Raw genomic sequence first — 17,429 nt, 5'->3', positions numbered from 1 at the left:
ATAAAACTGAATTAATCAATGTAACCTCCAACCAAATGTGCGCACATCTTCCAGTGAAGTAACAAAGCAAAACAGCGAGCTGGTGTCATCTCCAGCTGGTCTGTTACCATGGTCTATCCAGGCAGTTCTCCAGTAGGGACCATCGTGCTCCATACAGCTGTTAGCCTGCTCAGAACAGCCCCTCCAGGTCCTCCAGCTCTGGTAAGCCTGTAAGGATGGTTAAACATCCTGCTGTGACAAGGCCAACAAGGCTGCACCCCTGAATAGAAACATCTGAAACAAAAAACGTTTCTGCACAGCCTTCTTTAGTCAGAAGGACAGCAGTTGTTGTGCAGTTCGTGCTACGTAAGAAAGATGCAGGTGCCTGTGACCACCGAGAGCCACAGCAACCTGGGCAGTTCAGATCGTGGTGCTCTGTAGGCACCTTATTGGCCTCTGGAAGCTTTCTTCACACAACTAGTTTATCTACAGGGTTTAACCTGCCAGGTTGCCACGAGCATTTTGCTTTTACCCAAATTCCACACTGAACACACCCCCACTAGAGATTCTAGGTTTAAACTTAGGGCTTTTTTGAGGTCAAGACAAACATCACGACAAAGAGGACTAAGAGCAGCCAAGTTGAACTGTGCCCTCACAAAGCACCATCCTCTCAAACACAACACGCAGCTTGGTGCCAGGGCTGCACCAGCACAGCTTGCGAGCTGAAGGCCGATGAGTGCGGGTGACCTTCAGGGAAGCAGGTCTGAAGTGGCTCTGAAGGCTCGCCGGCAGGCTGCTGGGTCAGGCACTCCACACACACCAGAGGGCTGCACCTTTTGGGAAACCAGCATCACCTCCCACTGCCCAAGAGATGCTCCCCTGATTGTCCCCTGGCTCCCCATGGTGTTGGGTAGGTGTGACTGAATGGGCCACAGCAAGGCCCTTGGGAATTATTTAATGTTCAGCAGCACAGAGGGCCTGCAGTTACAGAAACGTATGTCTCTCTGCTCCCTCAACTTGCTGCACTTCATCTGCCCTCCCAGGCTTTAAGCTCTAAGCAGACAGAGTTCATGTGGGTAGATTTGTCCTACATGGTCCATGGTCTGGAAGGATAAACATGAGTCCCCCATAGTCAGCCTATTTTTTCTGCTCATTTCTCCTCTGCCACAACTGGCCAATTTTCCTTCACTGTTCACCCAGCCCAGTATTTACAGCATCTGGAAGACTCAAAAATTGATTGAGGGGAAAAAGAGAAAAGCTACGCTGAGGTCAAAGGCCAAATTATGCAAAATTTTATGAGACAATGCTGCTGCTGCCTTGGAGAATAGGCCTGGAGGAGGGGACAGAGAAAGCTTCAGTGTGACTTAGCCCATACTTGGTTGTGAATGCACTGTGCAGTTATAACTGGGATTTAACAATCATTACCTATTTTATGTGCAGAAATGAGAATTATGAAAAAGTACCAAGGGTCATTTGTTTTCTGAGTTGAAATCTCTTTATTTTGTTAAGTCGTCTGAGTCAACAAAGTCATGCTGTCCTCGATTTCTGAGAGTTTCTTCAGCATCTGGCTCACCTTGGCCTCATCAAACTCCAGACAGAGAAACTCCGATTCCTACAAAACAAAATTGCAAGAATAGTTGAGAAAGATTGGCTTTTCAGGTAGACAATGGAGGCATGATAGTGAGTCCTGACGACTGGTGTCCCGTATCTCCTTTTCTCCTAGTACCAGTTAAATAACCTCAGTAGACCCAAAGGGTGACTACACACCTACCGAGCAAGAGCAGTGTGTGCCAGCAGGCCAGCCAGCGGCTGCCAAAGACGACAGAGGAAGGCTGAGCTCTGCCCATCCTTCCTTTCAAAGTAGGCACTAGTTTGGGTCTCTCCTTAGCTGCAGACTTTCGCAAAACTTGTAGAAATTTAATTGCATCTGAGACTTCCACTTCTCTTTCCAATCTGGTGATCCCCAAACCTGTGGCTGCAGATGCCAAGAACTGCAAAGTGGCTGGAGCCACCACACAAATTTCATCATATACGAAAACCAGATTTTATATAGGGGAAAACAAGGATTCAAAACACAGTCTTGTACAGGACGTTCCATTCTGGAAATTCAGGAGAGTTTTATATTCTCTTACACATGGGCTCTAATGTCAATAAAAACTTAGAAGCAAGATAAGAAGCAGCACTGATTTGCTCTGAAAAGTCCTGTCACATGTTAAAAAGTAGTTATTCTCTGACAAGATGGATATTGGGATATAGTAAAAGGATCTGGTCAAAGGCCCAGAAAATAAAGAAAATATATAAAGAAAATTAAGACTACATATATGTGTACATATATATACAGTTCAAATGATATGGAACTCATTAATGAACACTGATGTGAAAAGGCCTCCTGAGACCTCCAGTCCATTAGCCTTACTTACTGGTAGGTCTATAGTGACAGAGTGTTTCCTACAGTGAGTCTCGCAGAAGAAATGTTTGAGATTGCCAGGAGTGCAACTGTACTAAAGGTCATTCCAGGTAAAGTACTGTCAGTGACAGAGAAACAAATAGAAAATATTTGAAAATGAAAGTGCAGCCCATATGGAGGGAGGTTTCCTTATGAGACAGCAGAATGGTTTTAGCAATCAGAATCACTGGATATCCACTGAATTTCTGTAATACAGACCCTGTGGTGCTTATAAAAGCAGAGGAGCACCTTCAGGTCTCATCTGTTTTCTACCAGACTAAAATTTATATCATTATATCAAAGTACATTTTTTTCCAAACAATTAGCACCTACCCAAAACATCACAACTTCATCCTTTACATTCATGGAATTAAAAGTTTATACACAGGGATAAAATCATTGGACAACTTAAACCCATCAACTTTTACTAACCACATTTTAGGACAAAATAAGCATTTTTTCCCGGGAAACAGGGATAGTTTTACCTTTTGCCCTCTCTCCTACTCCCGTGGATTCACAGGTTGTTTCATTTTTTGTAAGAACCAAACCAGCAAGTGAGATACGAACCAAAATGTTGACAGAAGAAGCAAGGGGATCATTTTGTGTGCAATTATCACAAAAGACACAGCCAGAAAAACTCTAACGGGAAAGGAAGGAGGTGCCAGAAGTCAGTGATCAGGAAGCACATGACAAAGTTGTGCCACAGTTTCTGCTCAGACAGTCACACAGGGAACTACCACAGTTCAAAGCAGAAATCAAAATGGTGATTTAAACCTTTAAACTTTCTAAGAAGGAAGAATTCACACAATAAGAGCGGTGTGCACTTTAGAATTTCTCCTGTGTTCAAATATCGCTGTCTCTCCCCTAATCCTGGTGCTCAGGTAAGTCACTTACCCATGGCCTAGGACCTTCTCCCATGGAATACCTGCCGCCCTTCCCAAGAGCTGCTGCTGTACCAGTGCGGTTCAGCTCTCCATTCTCACAACCAAGAACTGCTCATTCTCAGTTACCCTTTTTAAAAAACATTTCTTAATCACTAAAAGATTATAATTGCAGTTGAAAGGAAAGTGACTGGAAATAGCCAGCAAGGAAACCTAGAGAACTGGCAGAGGGGTAGCGCAAACCTGACAGTAATAACCACACCTTAACTTTGCAAGTTAAGACAAATATTATACAAACCAGTCAGTCCTTTACACCTTTATTTTTTAAGCAGTGCTCCATCCGGGTCACTTGGCTAGTTTTTAAGTGGATAGATTTAAAATATGAGGTGGCTTTGGTCATTCCTCAATACAGAAGTGCTGCTGCGAGCAGGGGGAGCAGAGGCAGCTCTAAAGCAGTGACAGCTCCAGCATTAAAAAGAAGCTGGGAAAGAGCCCCAGTCATGCCAGCAACTTGGCCACTGCCAGAAGATATTAATAGCATGCTCCATGTTAGAGTTATTTCTCTAACACGGACAGAAACAATAAGATATTACCTTGAAGGTTTAGCTTTAGCTGCACCTGCTTAGAGGCTTGTGTAATAAAGAAATGCCAATGTTAATTAAAAAAAAGAAAAGGAAAAAATTCCAAGCACCCTCCCCCATCCTAAAAAAACAAACAACCCACAAGACAAAAGAAATTTTAAAAATCCAACCTAACCCGAAATTGGAAATTAGATACTTTTAAAACCAGTGTGAGGACACATTTTCCTTGGAAAAGGTATATCTTCAAGTAGTTCTTGCAATGATGCTGCCCAGCTCTATCTCAGAAGCCTCCCTTCATCGTAGACTACTCTTACCTACTCATTACAGTGGGATTTTGCTATTGTGCTGCCTGATAGCAGAAAATAAATAAACCCTGATAAATAAACCCTGATAAACTCACCTCAGCATTTAAACTATTACGTGCTTCCAAACCTTTCTATGGAGAACCTGTCCTTGACAGGTGGTGCACACAATTGTGTGCATATGTGACTCAGCCCGGTATCGCTGGCAGGCCCTGAAAGGCCGCCCGCTTAAGAGGTGTTGGACTTTGTTCTGCTACACGTCAAAATAGACAAGAAGATACATTTGATTTTCTCCTCCCAGCACTGAGCAGTTCCTTGGTGCTCCAGGTTTGCTTCTCCAAGGAACTGTTGCTCATGCAAAGCTGGGGGGAGATGGAGACAGAAACGAAATAATAAAAGATAATGCATAAGTTACCATGACAATGTTCTCAAAAGTAGGAAAAGAAGCCCCAAAAAGCAGAAAAATATTTGATTTTAGCTTATTTTCACTTCTTCAAGAATCAGGGTAATGCCACATTGAACTGGATGATTCACGCTAAGTGGAAATAGTTTGTGTCAGATGTTCATGAGAGTGATTTATTTTTGCTGCTTAGATTCTCAGAGTAGGAACACCTGATAAGTGGTAAAAAGAAAATAAACAACCCAAGCTGCCACAAACCAGTGCAGGGTGCTAAATGTACAAGGTGCTGCATCGTATCTCCTATCACACTTCAAGGGAAGCAGGTCTGAAGTGGCTCTGAAGGCTCACCAGCAGGCTGCTGGGTCAGGCACTGTGTCAATAGTGATCCTGCTGCAGAGTTATTTTTAGAGTCACTAATATTTTGCAAGATACACTGGGGCATTAGATAACGACAACAAAGTCTACATAATTCCAGAAAAATTGGAATGGATGGCAATCCATTGATTTCATTTGGCCACGTTTCTGACAATACTAAATTCATTATTTTCCATTCAGAGATATTTTTGCAACAAACCTATAATCATGGCCTTCAAAAACTCTAAGGTAAAGAGCACTTCATTTCCATAATACTGTATAAAATGAAGCACAAATACTTGAACTGACAGTGCCTTCTAATTCTTCTACATTATTTTGGTATTACATGAATCAAGAACTCTTAAGCGAATGATTATTACATCCATGCAGAAAAAGACGTTAACCCGCTTGCAGATTTTTTAATACTTTTAATGTAACATCAAGCCTGTAATATCATAGATTAAATAGATAAAGGATTGTAGAAACTGGAGTAATTCCAGGATCATAAGACCAGGTCTCTGGTACTGCATGGCAAATGTAATGTCATTGCTTTTATGATACCAACCTACTGAAAATAGTCCATCTAGTATTTTACACTGTACATGAAACATGAGTCTTTATGGCTGCAGAGATGCACATGCTTTAACCTGCTGCTCTTTGCGTCTTTTGGAAGCACAGGTTTCCTTTCAGAAAGCATTACAGGCAAAAAAAACCCAAACCATATTTTAATCAGTGTAACTAATTAGAGGGAAGTGTACACTAAGTTGTTACACTTTTCACATCATAAAGAATTAATAAAAGAAAAGACAACTTAATACTTTGATGCAAGCTTTACAGACTTTCTGTATGACTATGCTGTTTTGAAACTGGTGATATTAAGCTGCACTGGTTTCTGTAAGTCTTCCAACTTGCTCTCTTTTTGATTTTGTAAAAAAAGGACTGTTTCCTTTTTTGAGCCATTTTAACCTTATGTATTCATCATAGCCCACCCAGAGAACAGCGTCTTGTCCTGTGTGCTCCCCCTACACAAACTCCGTATTACAGGGGTTACTTACTCACACTTGCACTTAAGAATATTAGACCACAATGTGTAAATACAGAGGTTAACAGTGAACAAATGGTGGATTTCTAACACGAGTAATTACGCTGTGTTTGTGATTAGTGATCTTCTATTTCTTTTCATTATTGAAAGAGTGCTCAGCCATAACCACTGTGTTCCAGATGCTGCTAGGACACTGCTCATTCATTATTGATATCAATTAGCCCAAACTCTCGGCTGTTTCAGAGAAAACACCACACAAGGTGCCTTCCTACAAGGGCAAAGCACATTCAAATACCCTGAATGCTGAGCCACTTCATATGGCAACTTGCTGTGAGCATAAAGGAAAGGTTACAAAAGACACAGTTCTGCTGGTACAAACACAATTCAGGAAAAAAAGACCTGCTTATACTGACAAAATGCAAATTTCATTCTTATTCACCGATGACTCTTTGCAAGATTATACCTGCAAGTTTTTATGTGGTCTTATCTGATTGTCACTTGCTAAGCTTGCTTACCTGGTTCCTCCAACACCTTTTTACGTCTTCAAGTAGCTGAGACTCAAATTACCCCATAAAATGCCATTCCAAATCTGCTGTGGTCGGTGGCTGTTACAGCTCTCCCTCGCTGAAGAGTGGTGTATGTTTAAACTTATATAATGTACATAGTATTTTGACCTCCTGTCCACAATTCAAGTCACTAATTATAAAACTGTGAATTTGACAGGGAATTCCCAGTGATTTCTCCAACCCCATACTCAACCAGCTTCATACATATGCAGTGACTGAAATGCATTCATAATTGCTTAAAAACAGACTGTTTTGTCTTCCTGGGTCCCACATGCCAATGTTGACCACAAATGCTAAGATTGCAAAGTCAATCATCCCCATGAAACTGCATCATCTTCATTTCAGCACTTGGTAAAACAGGCAAAGAGATGCAGAACCTAAAATCCCTTTGGTGTAGCCACAGTTTGAGATACCTAACCCATTTTTCAGAAACCTGCAGTGTTTTTAATAGTGCTCCACGCCCTTTCAACACGGCTCTGACCATCTGTGGCTCTGACCATCTGTGGCTGTAAGCACACGGCTCCTTGCAGATTTCACCGCACCTGCCTCGGGCACCCAGAAAACGGGGAACATCTTGTTGGGAAATGACTCTGAAGTGCTCAGCTGTGGCCGGCTTCTCCAGGCCTCGGGCCAGGGCTTTGTGGACTGCAATAAGCTGTGAGGTTGCATTTCACTGCCTTATGTGTGAAGCTGCCTCTTACTTTATGGCAGTGCCCTGTGTCATACCCCTGGGGAGCCTGTTCATCAGCCTGAACCCAGAGCCAGGTACCTACAGCACCTAGAGGCTGCATTTCCACTCTGGAATGTGTTCAATTCAGGGAAAATCCTCTAGGAACTGAGCTGCTGGACAAAATCTCCATCAAGGATGCACAAGTAAGACTTTCGGAGGCTCTTAAATTTTTTAAGGCATTTTTTTTCTTCATAAGGGCACCCAGAGGCACCTTCCTGACCCTGCTGTAAACCTTGAGCTTACTATTTCCAAGTTTTTTTTTCCCAAAAAAAGAATTATGGCACTTCCTGTATTAAAAGATATTTAAGGAGAAACTCCCAGAATATTTTTCCCTCCTAGTCTTGATATCGGAGATGGACAAACCATTCTGGGGAAGGATTCAGCCTGGCATGGGAAATACCGACCGTGTAAGCTGGTCAGAGCCAAAGGCCACTAAATATAGGGTTGGGTAATCCTAACCCTATGGCATTGCCGTCACTGTTGCCTTCTGTTAGATAGGAACAGAGTTGCAGCAAGAGAACAAGAAGTCTTACTATCTAGATCCTGGTGCAGGAATGAAAAGTGAGACATCTCTGTATCTAAACTGATTTCTAAAAAATAATGCAAAAATAACCGCATCCCGCCCCCTCCCGCCCTTGACTCCCCTCTGTCCCTATGGACACTATTTTGACACAGAAAGCACATCAAGACTGTTTTCAGTTGAATTCCAGTATTTTTGAAAGCACGGCTGAGCTCAAGAGTTCTTTCAAACCCTAAAGCAAGCAGTGTGGGATGATTAATCTTTAACAGGAGCATTTTTCTCCTGCTGCTTGACCGGCTTGAAGCAAATAGGTGGCAACAGCATGCAAAATAAATCACTTCACCTGCTTATTCCGCTGACACTTTCTTGGGGACACTGGTATACAACTCTGGTTGCGTCTTGACCACAGTTATTATGTAGAAGGTGCAAACAAAGAAAGAGATAAAATCACCAACTAGGAAATGCATTTACTATCTAACTATTCTTTGCACAAACTTTGTTTCCATTAGGTGAGCTTAAAAAGCCTCTGTGCAGATGGGTTGCAGAGATTTATACCATTTTGTATGCATATTAGGGAGAAAGTCCTGCTATTAGCCTGTCCTACAGGCACGTTCTTTTCCTCCTTACAACAAAAAGAAAGCAGCAAAACAAGTCTAGAGAGCTGGGACTGTTCAAGATTGAGGCTTATTAAGGGAGAATTTAGGGAGAATTTGTTTAGGGGCTTGTAGTTTATTTTTGGAAAGAACAGAACCATAGAATAGTTTGGTTTTGAAGGGACCTTCAAAGCTCATCTAGTCCAACCCCTGCCATGAGCAGGGACATCTTCAACCAGATGAGGTTGCTCAGAGCCCCGTCCAGCCTGGCCTGGGATGTCTCCAGGGATGGGGCATCCACCACCTCTCTGGGCAACCTGGGACAGTGTTTCACCACCCTCACTGGAAAAAATGTCTTTCTTATATCTCGTCTCAATCTACCCTCATAGACTGGTCATCACAGGTCTAACCCCCATGTGGGAGATGGTGCACAAAAGGTTTATGAGGAATCATGTTAATACTGTAACAAACACGGTTGCCAGTCCCCAATCACCCTAAAAGCATAAACGAGACCAAAAATTTCACATTATTTTTTTTTCCTTTAGAAGAAAGCTCTTGGGGATCCTATGCAATTCCAGTGTCTGTCATAGGATGTTATCTCAGGGAAATAGAGGCTGAAATATTATGTTTAACATTTGTATGTATCTTTCTCCATGTGAATGTCTTAGTGCCTGCCTATGGGTATCTGACAGGGCTGAAGAGGTGTTAGAAGAAAAACATACACAGTGATACCTGCAAGTGTCACCAAACTGTACAGAGAAGTATATAAAGACAGAATTAAAACAAACAAACCAAAAAACCACCTTTGTATTGCTATGAGATTTTAATCAAAATATGTATTTAAAAACTAAAGGAAATACATTATATTTCTGTCAGGGTATCAGGTTCCCATCTTACTTCTTCTCACATTTTTCTCCAGCTAATCTCAGCTCTCCCACTGCTGAGCAGTCCTTCCCCTGCTGGTGCTCACATGGGTACCAGTGCCGAAAAAGCTCCATCATCATTTATTTGAGCTCTGTCTGCTGTGTCAGCTCTTAACTAACACAGAGTCTCCCAGTGGAGTCACTGCAAGGTGATGCACTCTCCTCCAAAAGTCCCCTGCAGGGGACCTTAAAGAGTAAATGTCCTTCCTCACTCATGATTGTTTCGTTCCTGTGCTGATCTGCATTTTTCCATTTCTATCTTGTTTGACAGCTGTACTTGTTTTCCTGCACCATATTTTGTTTGGTTGGTGTTTTCAAGCCTGCTCATGGAGGTGAAATGCCAGTCGACAGCTTCCTCTATACATGTTTAATCTCCAAATATCTAGGCTAGCTTCTGTTTTTTTCAGTCATGTAGCACTTAACTGCAGTATGAAATTAGACGAAGAAAAAGAGAGCCTCTGCTGGAAGGATCACCTTTTTTTACCCTAAATTCAGCTTCTCTAGTGAGAACATTATTCAGACCTGCAAGTTGCATTCATCCCATTTTAACCTCCCTGTTATCTAACATGGGAGTCATTCAGCATCGCAAAAGAAATAAAATCAAGAGTCATTCTGCATCATAAATAAAACCCTTTTCAGAATCAAATTTCCAGGACTTTGTGGTATTATTTACCATTTTCTTAAATGTACTGGGAAGTACCATACTATAACATCAAATCCTCCCTGCCACGAGGGCGTGTTTGTGCTACAGGGTATCACCCAGACTGGAGTTTGTAGACTCTGCATTCAACTCTTAATTACACAAGGAAATCTCTGTGCTTTTAACTTAACTGTGTATTTAATCAAATCACTGTCAATCACATTCTTCTCTATTACTACAGTATTTACTGGCAGGACAACAGGATTTATCTGTGAAGCTAAAAATGACTTTTATACCAACTATGTAGATACAGTTTAAGTCATCTGCATTTAAAAATGATTTCACAGTGAAGGAATACAATCAAAACCTTAGCAGAGAATACCTGACCTTTAGGAGTCTGCGTGACTTGGGATCCTGGCATACTCCGGCTGAGAGCACTATCAGCTCGCAGGCTTAATAACTCGGTTAGCATCCCTCAAAACAGATCTCTCTTGCCTCCTCACAGCTCTTTAATGTTTTAGTTTATCTATTATATAAAGGATTCAAGACTCCATTAACGTCCTGCCTAAAAGTATTACACCAAATATAAAAGCTGAGTGGAAATTAATACCCTAAGACAGGTCAAATGACTACATTTTCCAGGACGGCAGGCAATGCTGGCTCCTGTTGATGGCAATGGCTGGAAGATCTTGGCTTTTTCGACTCCAATCTGTCCTCAGCCAAGACCATACCTGGTTTGGTCAAAGAAGAGTCCGAAGATTAAAATTACTCTGACTCAGCATTTTGGAATAAGACATGTTTAAAACCTTATTTTCTGCTCCTTTCTGAACAGTACGCACTTGCCCTGGGGTCTAAAAGGCACCTGGATTGCCTGAAACAGAGGAGCAGATGAGGGGAGCACAGGGCGTGTTGCTGAAATATTTCAACATACAGACCTGAACAAAAAGTACAACGGTGTTTATTTTGGTTGCTGCCAGTTTTGCAAAAGTGGTTAGTAAAGGCCATGCAAATCCTTTGCTGGTTTGCATCTCTGAGCAGTGACAGGCAATGCCCTCAAAAACTCCCATGTTAAAAAAAAAAAATCCCTCTATTCTTGCACCTAAACTCAGCACGACCTGGCTACAGGAAATACACTGTGCCCACAAAATGGAAATTTTTATAGAGCAATTTTTCAAGGGCATCTGTTTATGCACATCTATCTCGGCTGTGTTTATAGCATCACGGTGACGCCAGATCCATTTTCTCTGGGGTATTTTACCACCTAGAGGGGGGAAGAGCACAAAGCTGGCAAAACAGATCCTCACAGGCACACACCACCAGCAGTATCCCCATCTCATCACAAAACCATTAACATTCTGTCCCTGGCACGCTGGTGCATCACACAAATTCTGAATTACACACAAATATGCCTCTAAATGGAGAGTGAAAAGCTACACTTGTTTGGGCAGAAGGGCTCCCCTAAAAATACGAAAACAGTGTACCAAAGGCTTGAAAATATGCCTGCAGTTCAGCTGGGTTTTCCTTTTTAAAATATACCACAAAATGGTTGGGCCAAACAGGCGCTTCCCCCCCGCCTTCCCCCTTATTTTTAGGGCATTTATCTATACCGTTTCCGATGAGCTGAAAATAGAATTTATGGGAACAAAAGGGGCTAGTCAGCGTTACACTGCCACCGCAAAAACATACTCCCAGCCAGACCAAAATAACTATACTTGTTTCTTTTTAGTAGTTCAAATGTATGAACTTACAAGGGGAAGGGGAGGGGGGGAGGAAAAAGTTTTGTTTTATTTCATTTTTGATATTTTTTCTCATTTCTCTTAGAATGAAAACTGATGTCTTTCTCCAGCCTGTTCTACAGCCCCCCCAGCACCACTGCTGCTGCCGCGTCAAAGCCTCAGTGCAGAACCTGCACTTGGATTTACCAGCAAAACAGCAGCTCCTGCTGAGCGAGGCGCAAAGCCCACTGAAGACAGTGGGAATCTCTGCACTGACTTCAGTGACCTTTGGATCAAATGCACTAAAATATCAGCATCATGTGCCAGCGGGGAGACACTGAAGGAATACAGCTCTCTGCTGAAAAAAAATGGGAGAAGCAACAGATTTGTATTTTTCTTTGCCTTTTTTTTTTTAAACCCACAGAATATGTCCTTGCTAATATTTGCTGCATGATACATAACGCCTCTTTTTTTTCTCTTTTCTCACCAGCCTCTTTCCTTGTGTAAGAGGAAAAGCAAAGGCTTGCCATGAAAGCTGAAGCTGTAGCACAACCCTGCAGAGAGATGAGCGTGGGAGGACACTTCTGCCTGTGCAGAATCCCACTGCAGGCGAGGGGCTGTAGGCTCTGCCCACACACATCTCTTTGCCTTAGTTAATATTACAACTTTGTTTTATTCAAGCTGCAAGTTCAAAATTTATCCTAGAAATGAATACAGACAATAGAATATGAACTCTGCTTTACAGTCAATGCACCACACCTGGGTTCATCTGTTCAAAAGCCTGACTGGGACCCCGTTCCCCAACATGATCCCGAAAACAGCCTTGCCATGAAGATTGTTTTAATGTATGGCACTTCACAGTCTTCTTGACAGGCATCATGTTGAACCCCATCTTTTTTTAGAAAGATAAACGATTCAAAGAAAAGGTATCTAATTTTGGTTGAGCTCTCATTCTCAATTCAAGGGCAAGTGGTACTTTAGTACAAATAATTTCCATAACTGAATTGCAGAGCAGTCATTTAACAATTAATAAGTGATCTACTCGGCATATAAAAACTAAATATGAAAATAAGCATGTGAGAATTGGAGATACCTCTGCACAAAGACAGGCTGCAGCTCCTCCATGTCAGCTATTTAATTGGTTATCTCTTTCTTCTACCCATGAACAAGAGAAGAGGGCAATGAAATATAAAAGAACTTAACCACTTCTCCAGAGGAAAATGGAGCTGATCTGAATGGCTCATTTAGCCTTCTGTGTCTTTGAAGCAGAGGAGAAGTGTCTGGGTTTTTCTCTCCACAACAGCTACCTTTTTGTAGCACCACAGCCTTGTTTTCCTACATCAAAAAAACGTAAGATTTGTGACCTTGGCATATGTAAGTTCATCGCTCTTGCTGAAGGAATGTGAGAAATACGATGTGTTTCACCTCCTTACTGTTCCTGCAACCGGACTAAATGTGTCCTCCTGGGACACCAATCTAAGCACCAAGGACCTGGCCTTGTGGGCCTCATGCTGGTCTGGCACATCGTGGCCATGAACGTGCAGTGACACCACCTCAGGTCTTCTCACTCCAGCTCTTGAGTGGAGGGACAAGAACCGAGTCACGATTTGCAGCAGCTCTCAGATAAAAGAAAAATGAATTGTGCTGTCATTCAAGGTGAGGAGAAGAACAATATTAAAAAACTCCAAGCTCCCCCTTAACACCAAATGCTGTTACCTGGGTTTAGACAACTGTCCTAAAGTGGAAATACAATAAAATTTGTGAGTGGGCCTGTGTCCTTGTTTCTTCTCTTGCCAAACATCAAAGCATGACACCTTTTCAATCCTTGCAAGCCTAGGAGTTTGTACCAATGGCTGATCTCTCTGCAGCACTCCTGACCAACAGACACTCCCAAAGCCAGGACTAACTGTGCACCGTAGCAACAAAAATACTTGTTTCTGGTTTAAATATCTTGCTTTTCAATTTCCCTGCACACTGTCCTACCAAAGGGCTGGGAGGTAGTAGAGACTGTACAGAAAGATTTGGACTATGCTGTGGGCTGGAGGTGACAGAAAGGGGCCTATATATAAAATAAAAATGGTGATGAGAACAGGGAACATCTGTCTCCCTTCCTTGCCTGCAGGATTTTCACATCTCTTGACCCTGGTAATGCCTATTATTAATTTTTCTATATCTAGTCCATCTTTCTTCAAGGGTAGGAGACAAGAGCTAGCAAAATTTTTGCAGGAGCAGTAAATAATTAAATTTTCAGGTTTATTTCCTCCCATTCTTTAAGCTTGCTTTTACCTGCACTGCTGCTGAATGCTGAACAGGGATTTTCACTGACCATCCATCACTTGCACCCCTAGTTTTCCCTTCCTTCACAAGCCTTTACAGCACACAAGGAGCTCAGAGAGGTTTACAAAATCCAGATGACTCCTTCTCCAAAGCATCATTCCACCTCCTCTCCAGAGATTTAAAAACCAATCTCATTATGGCTCTATTAATTAGCAAAGCTGGGTTCAACTCATGCTAGCTGTTGTTTGTATCTACCATAAAACGTAGTGATGAATTTTTGGGAGCCGGCCACATGGCGTGCAGGAGAAGGGCAGGAAAATGAAACCAAGTTGGATATGTAGCTAAGAAGTTATAAGAAAAATGGACTTGCTGGCATGCTGGGCTTATTGCATTCATTCTGCTCCGCTGTAGGCTCAGTAACATGCTGCCAGACATCACCCTTGGATGAAAGGATTATCCTGAGATGAAGCATGCTGGGGAGCAGCTTTACATTTGGAACAGCCTTTCTCCCCACAGACCAAATTAACAGCTTTGGAAACAAGTTGTAGACATGTAAAGAAAATGTTAATACAGTGGTATTTTCCAGAATATCAGCCCGGGTTATAAAAAAGGTGTTTGTGCTGTAATGAGCTCCTAAAATAAACAGGCGGTGAAGATGGCATACTTGGCCGCCTTTGTTTGGTTCTCCAATAAACAAGTTCTTGATGAGAACTCAGCATTACCATTTAATGGGTTTCTGCTATTCTGTGTGTGCTTGTTTAACAAACAGCTGTAATTAAATGCTGAAAAAATACAGACCTCAGCTTCTCCTTTCAATCCAATGTGGTGGCAGCAATAGGTTTTTGTTTGGACTTGTTGTTGTGGCAGCAGAGCAGGGGAGGACACCATGAGGTGTCCATGCACCATGAACATCCCTTGGACAAAAAAGTAGCTTCCAAAAAAACCAACTTCCACTATAACTTTTAACAAAGCCAGTCAGTCAACGTGAAGAAATCAAACACATCTCTGGTGCACTACAAAAACAGAACTACAGATCCCTGCCAAAAAATCCAGGAGATGCTTTCCAGAAGAACTTCTAATGTGCTGTTGAATCCTGTGCTATTGTAAAGGGGTTGATATAGATTTCAGGACATTGCTGAATTTTAAACAAAGTAATAGTTACAGACAACATTAGACTTGCTTTTTCTTTTTTAACCTCACTAGATTCATCTTACCACATTGCTCTTCTCAATATGATTCCACAACACAATGATGGAGGGAAGAAAGACTAAAACCATTCAATAGTTGTCTTTGATTTATAGAAAATACATGATCTCATCAGATCTGAGAAAACTCTGATACAGCAGTCAGGATATCACTAAAAAAAGATGGTCTCTTCCAACCAAAATGATTCTATGATTCTAAGTGACGAGTGATTTCCCTTGCTGGAAATCTCTCCTGCGTGGTGCCATCCCTGGGTGGAGAACGCGCTCTCCTCCTTGCAGTGTGCTCCAGCGCCGCTCTTGAAGAACACATGTGATGAAATCTCCACCATGAAACCTCCAGGAAAGCCAAAGTCTTCTGGAAAAAGGGACTAATTTTTAGCACTCCCACTACAGATGAGCCTCAAAAACATGGAGCAGGACTTGACCTGCATCACTGTAGAGGAGTTAAGAAGGAGGCAAGAGGGTCACTGCTCATGACTTTATCATGGCCCAGGTTAAAAAAATCACCTCAGACAATATTTTCCATTTGGACCAGTTCTCCAGTGTAACTCCCTTTTCCTTGCTAGTTTTCAGTTGCTTTGGATTCTGTGTCTCAAAATGGCCATGAATAGGAAATAATAAGCAAATAGAACATCTCCACTTATTCCTACATTATAGATCCTTTGTGAGCAAAATGACTATGACTTCTTAAAATTGCGGTGAAGCATATTTTTAACTTGTATTAAAGATACGGTGAGTCATTAATGACCTGGGCGCCAGAAGACTCTGCTTTCTGCAGTCATTGCTGCTCATTATTTCAAGAAAACAATTAGTCAAAATTAAAAACAAAGCCCTAGAGCTTCCAGAAACTGGATACTGTTCTTTGAATCATTCATGAACAGGATGAAAACAATAAAGGCCGTCTGGACCAGTCCCTCACCCCTTTGTAATGGGTATAATAACTAGAGACAATTTCATCAGTAACAGACAATAAAAATATAGATCCTCTTCAGAAGCTCTGCATGGGGAGGATGGAAGGATGGAAAGACTGAAAAATTATTCTTATTTACTGACCTGGCTGCGTTAAACTCCAAGCTACAAACTTTTTTTTTAAAACAAGTGTCTGAAGCATTGAAAAATAATAGCTGGAGAGGAATACTCATAGTAGAAAACCAAGGCAATACGTTCAAATAAAAATGTAGGGTTTAAAACTGGGATTAGACTTTTTGAAGACAATACATTTAAAAGATAGCATATTACCAGAACAGAGCAGAACTGAAGCCATTTATTTTCATTAAAAAATGAATCACCATACTTTTCCCCAGCTATAACCCATTTATCTGACTATAATGAGGACCTAGCATTTGATGTTCTAATCTCTACAGATTTATCCACTAAAATATAACTACTGCAGGAGCAAAACAAGCCTGAGTCTAAAGCACTGGTAGCACTGTCTGAAGTTCTTTAGCCTCAGAATAGCTGTAAGGAGAGATGCACTCTGCTCAATGAGATTTACTGCTATTAGATAATATGGCCAGAGAATCAGCTTTACTAATTTTTTTGTCTTAGGTAAAACCTCTAATCACTGTCCTCTTAGTTTTCAGCTACAAAGGGCAAAAGCAAGTGGGTTTTGGGCTATTCTGTTATTTTTTTTTCTGTTGTTGGTTTTATCGTTTTTTGTTTGTTTAGGAAAAAACAAAACAAACAAAAAAGGAAAACAAATCAAAACAAAAACAAAAAACAACCCCCCAAACAATCACACCAAAGAAAACCCACCCCGCCATATGTTTGGAGTTTCAGTTACATCATCCCTCCCCATGGCCTCGCTGACCCGAGACACGCTGCCACAGCGAGATGTCCCCATGAGATGTCCCTGTGAGCACAGACACGAGCTGACAGCTCCAAAACAGGTGAAGCAACCAGCGCAGTTGCTCACGCGGGGCTGAATTTACTTGCAAAAAAATAAATCAGTTTATTCCTCAAAGGAAGGCTGGGGAATCTGAATCATGGAGCCCAGGAGATATTCCTCCCTAAAGACACCATTAAGTTTGCTGCCTCTTGTGCTTAGTCTGTGATCTGCTTTTTCCTCCTGTCACAGACTGTCATAGCTTGTTCCTGTGCGATTCGGAGCAGGCATTTTGGGACCCTTCACTCACAGCAGGAAACACAGTTTTTTAATAGAAAAGACAAATCCTCTACAAAGCCAAGTTGCACATCTCTTCTTTGGAAAAGATGGCATCAGCACCCCCCAAAAAATATATAATCTGAATGAGTTACATTCAATTAATATTTGAAA

At 41.7% G+C, this 17,429-nt stretch overlaps 1 protein-coding gene across 1 annotated transcript in view; it reads right to left on the bottom strand.

The window, feature by feature from the left end:
- Positions 1–1,459: 1,459 nt before the first annotated feature.
- The window catches only part of COMMD1 (copper metabolism domain containing 1), a 77,776-nt gene continuing 61,806 nt past the window's right edge, over positions 1,460–17,429 (bottom strand). The window contains exon 3 of the mRNA XM_080342580.1: positions 1,460–1,591. Within this exon, the coding sequence (XP_080198706.1) occupies positions 1,484–1,591 (108 nt within the window). The 3' untranslated portion in view covers positions 1,460–1,483. The remainder of the gene's footprint in view (positions 1,592–17,429) is intronic.

This window comes from Nesoenas mayeri, assembly GCF_963082525.1.
Source record: "Nesoenas mayeri genome assembly, chromosome: 3".
In the NCBI taxonomy this organism is placed as follows: Eukaryota; Metazoa; Chordata; class Aves; order Columbiformes; family Columbidae; genus Nesoenas; species Nesoenas mayeri.
The sequence above is the reverse complement of the archived record's forward strand: the minus strand, read 5'-3'. Positions and strand labels throughout refer to the sequence as shown.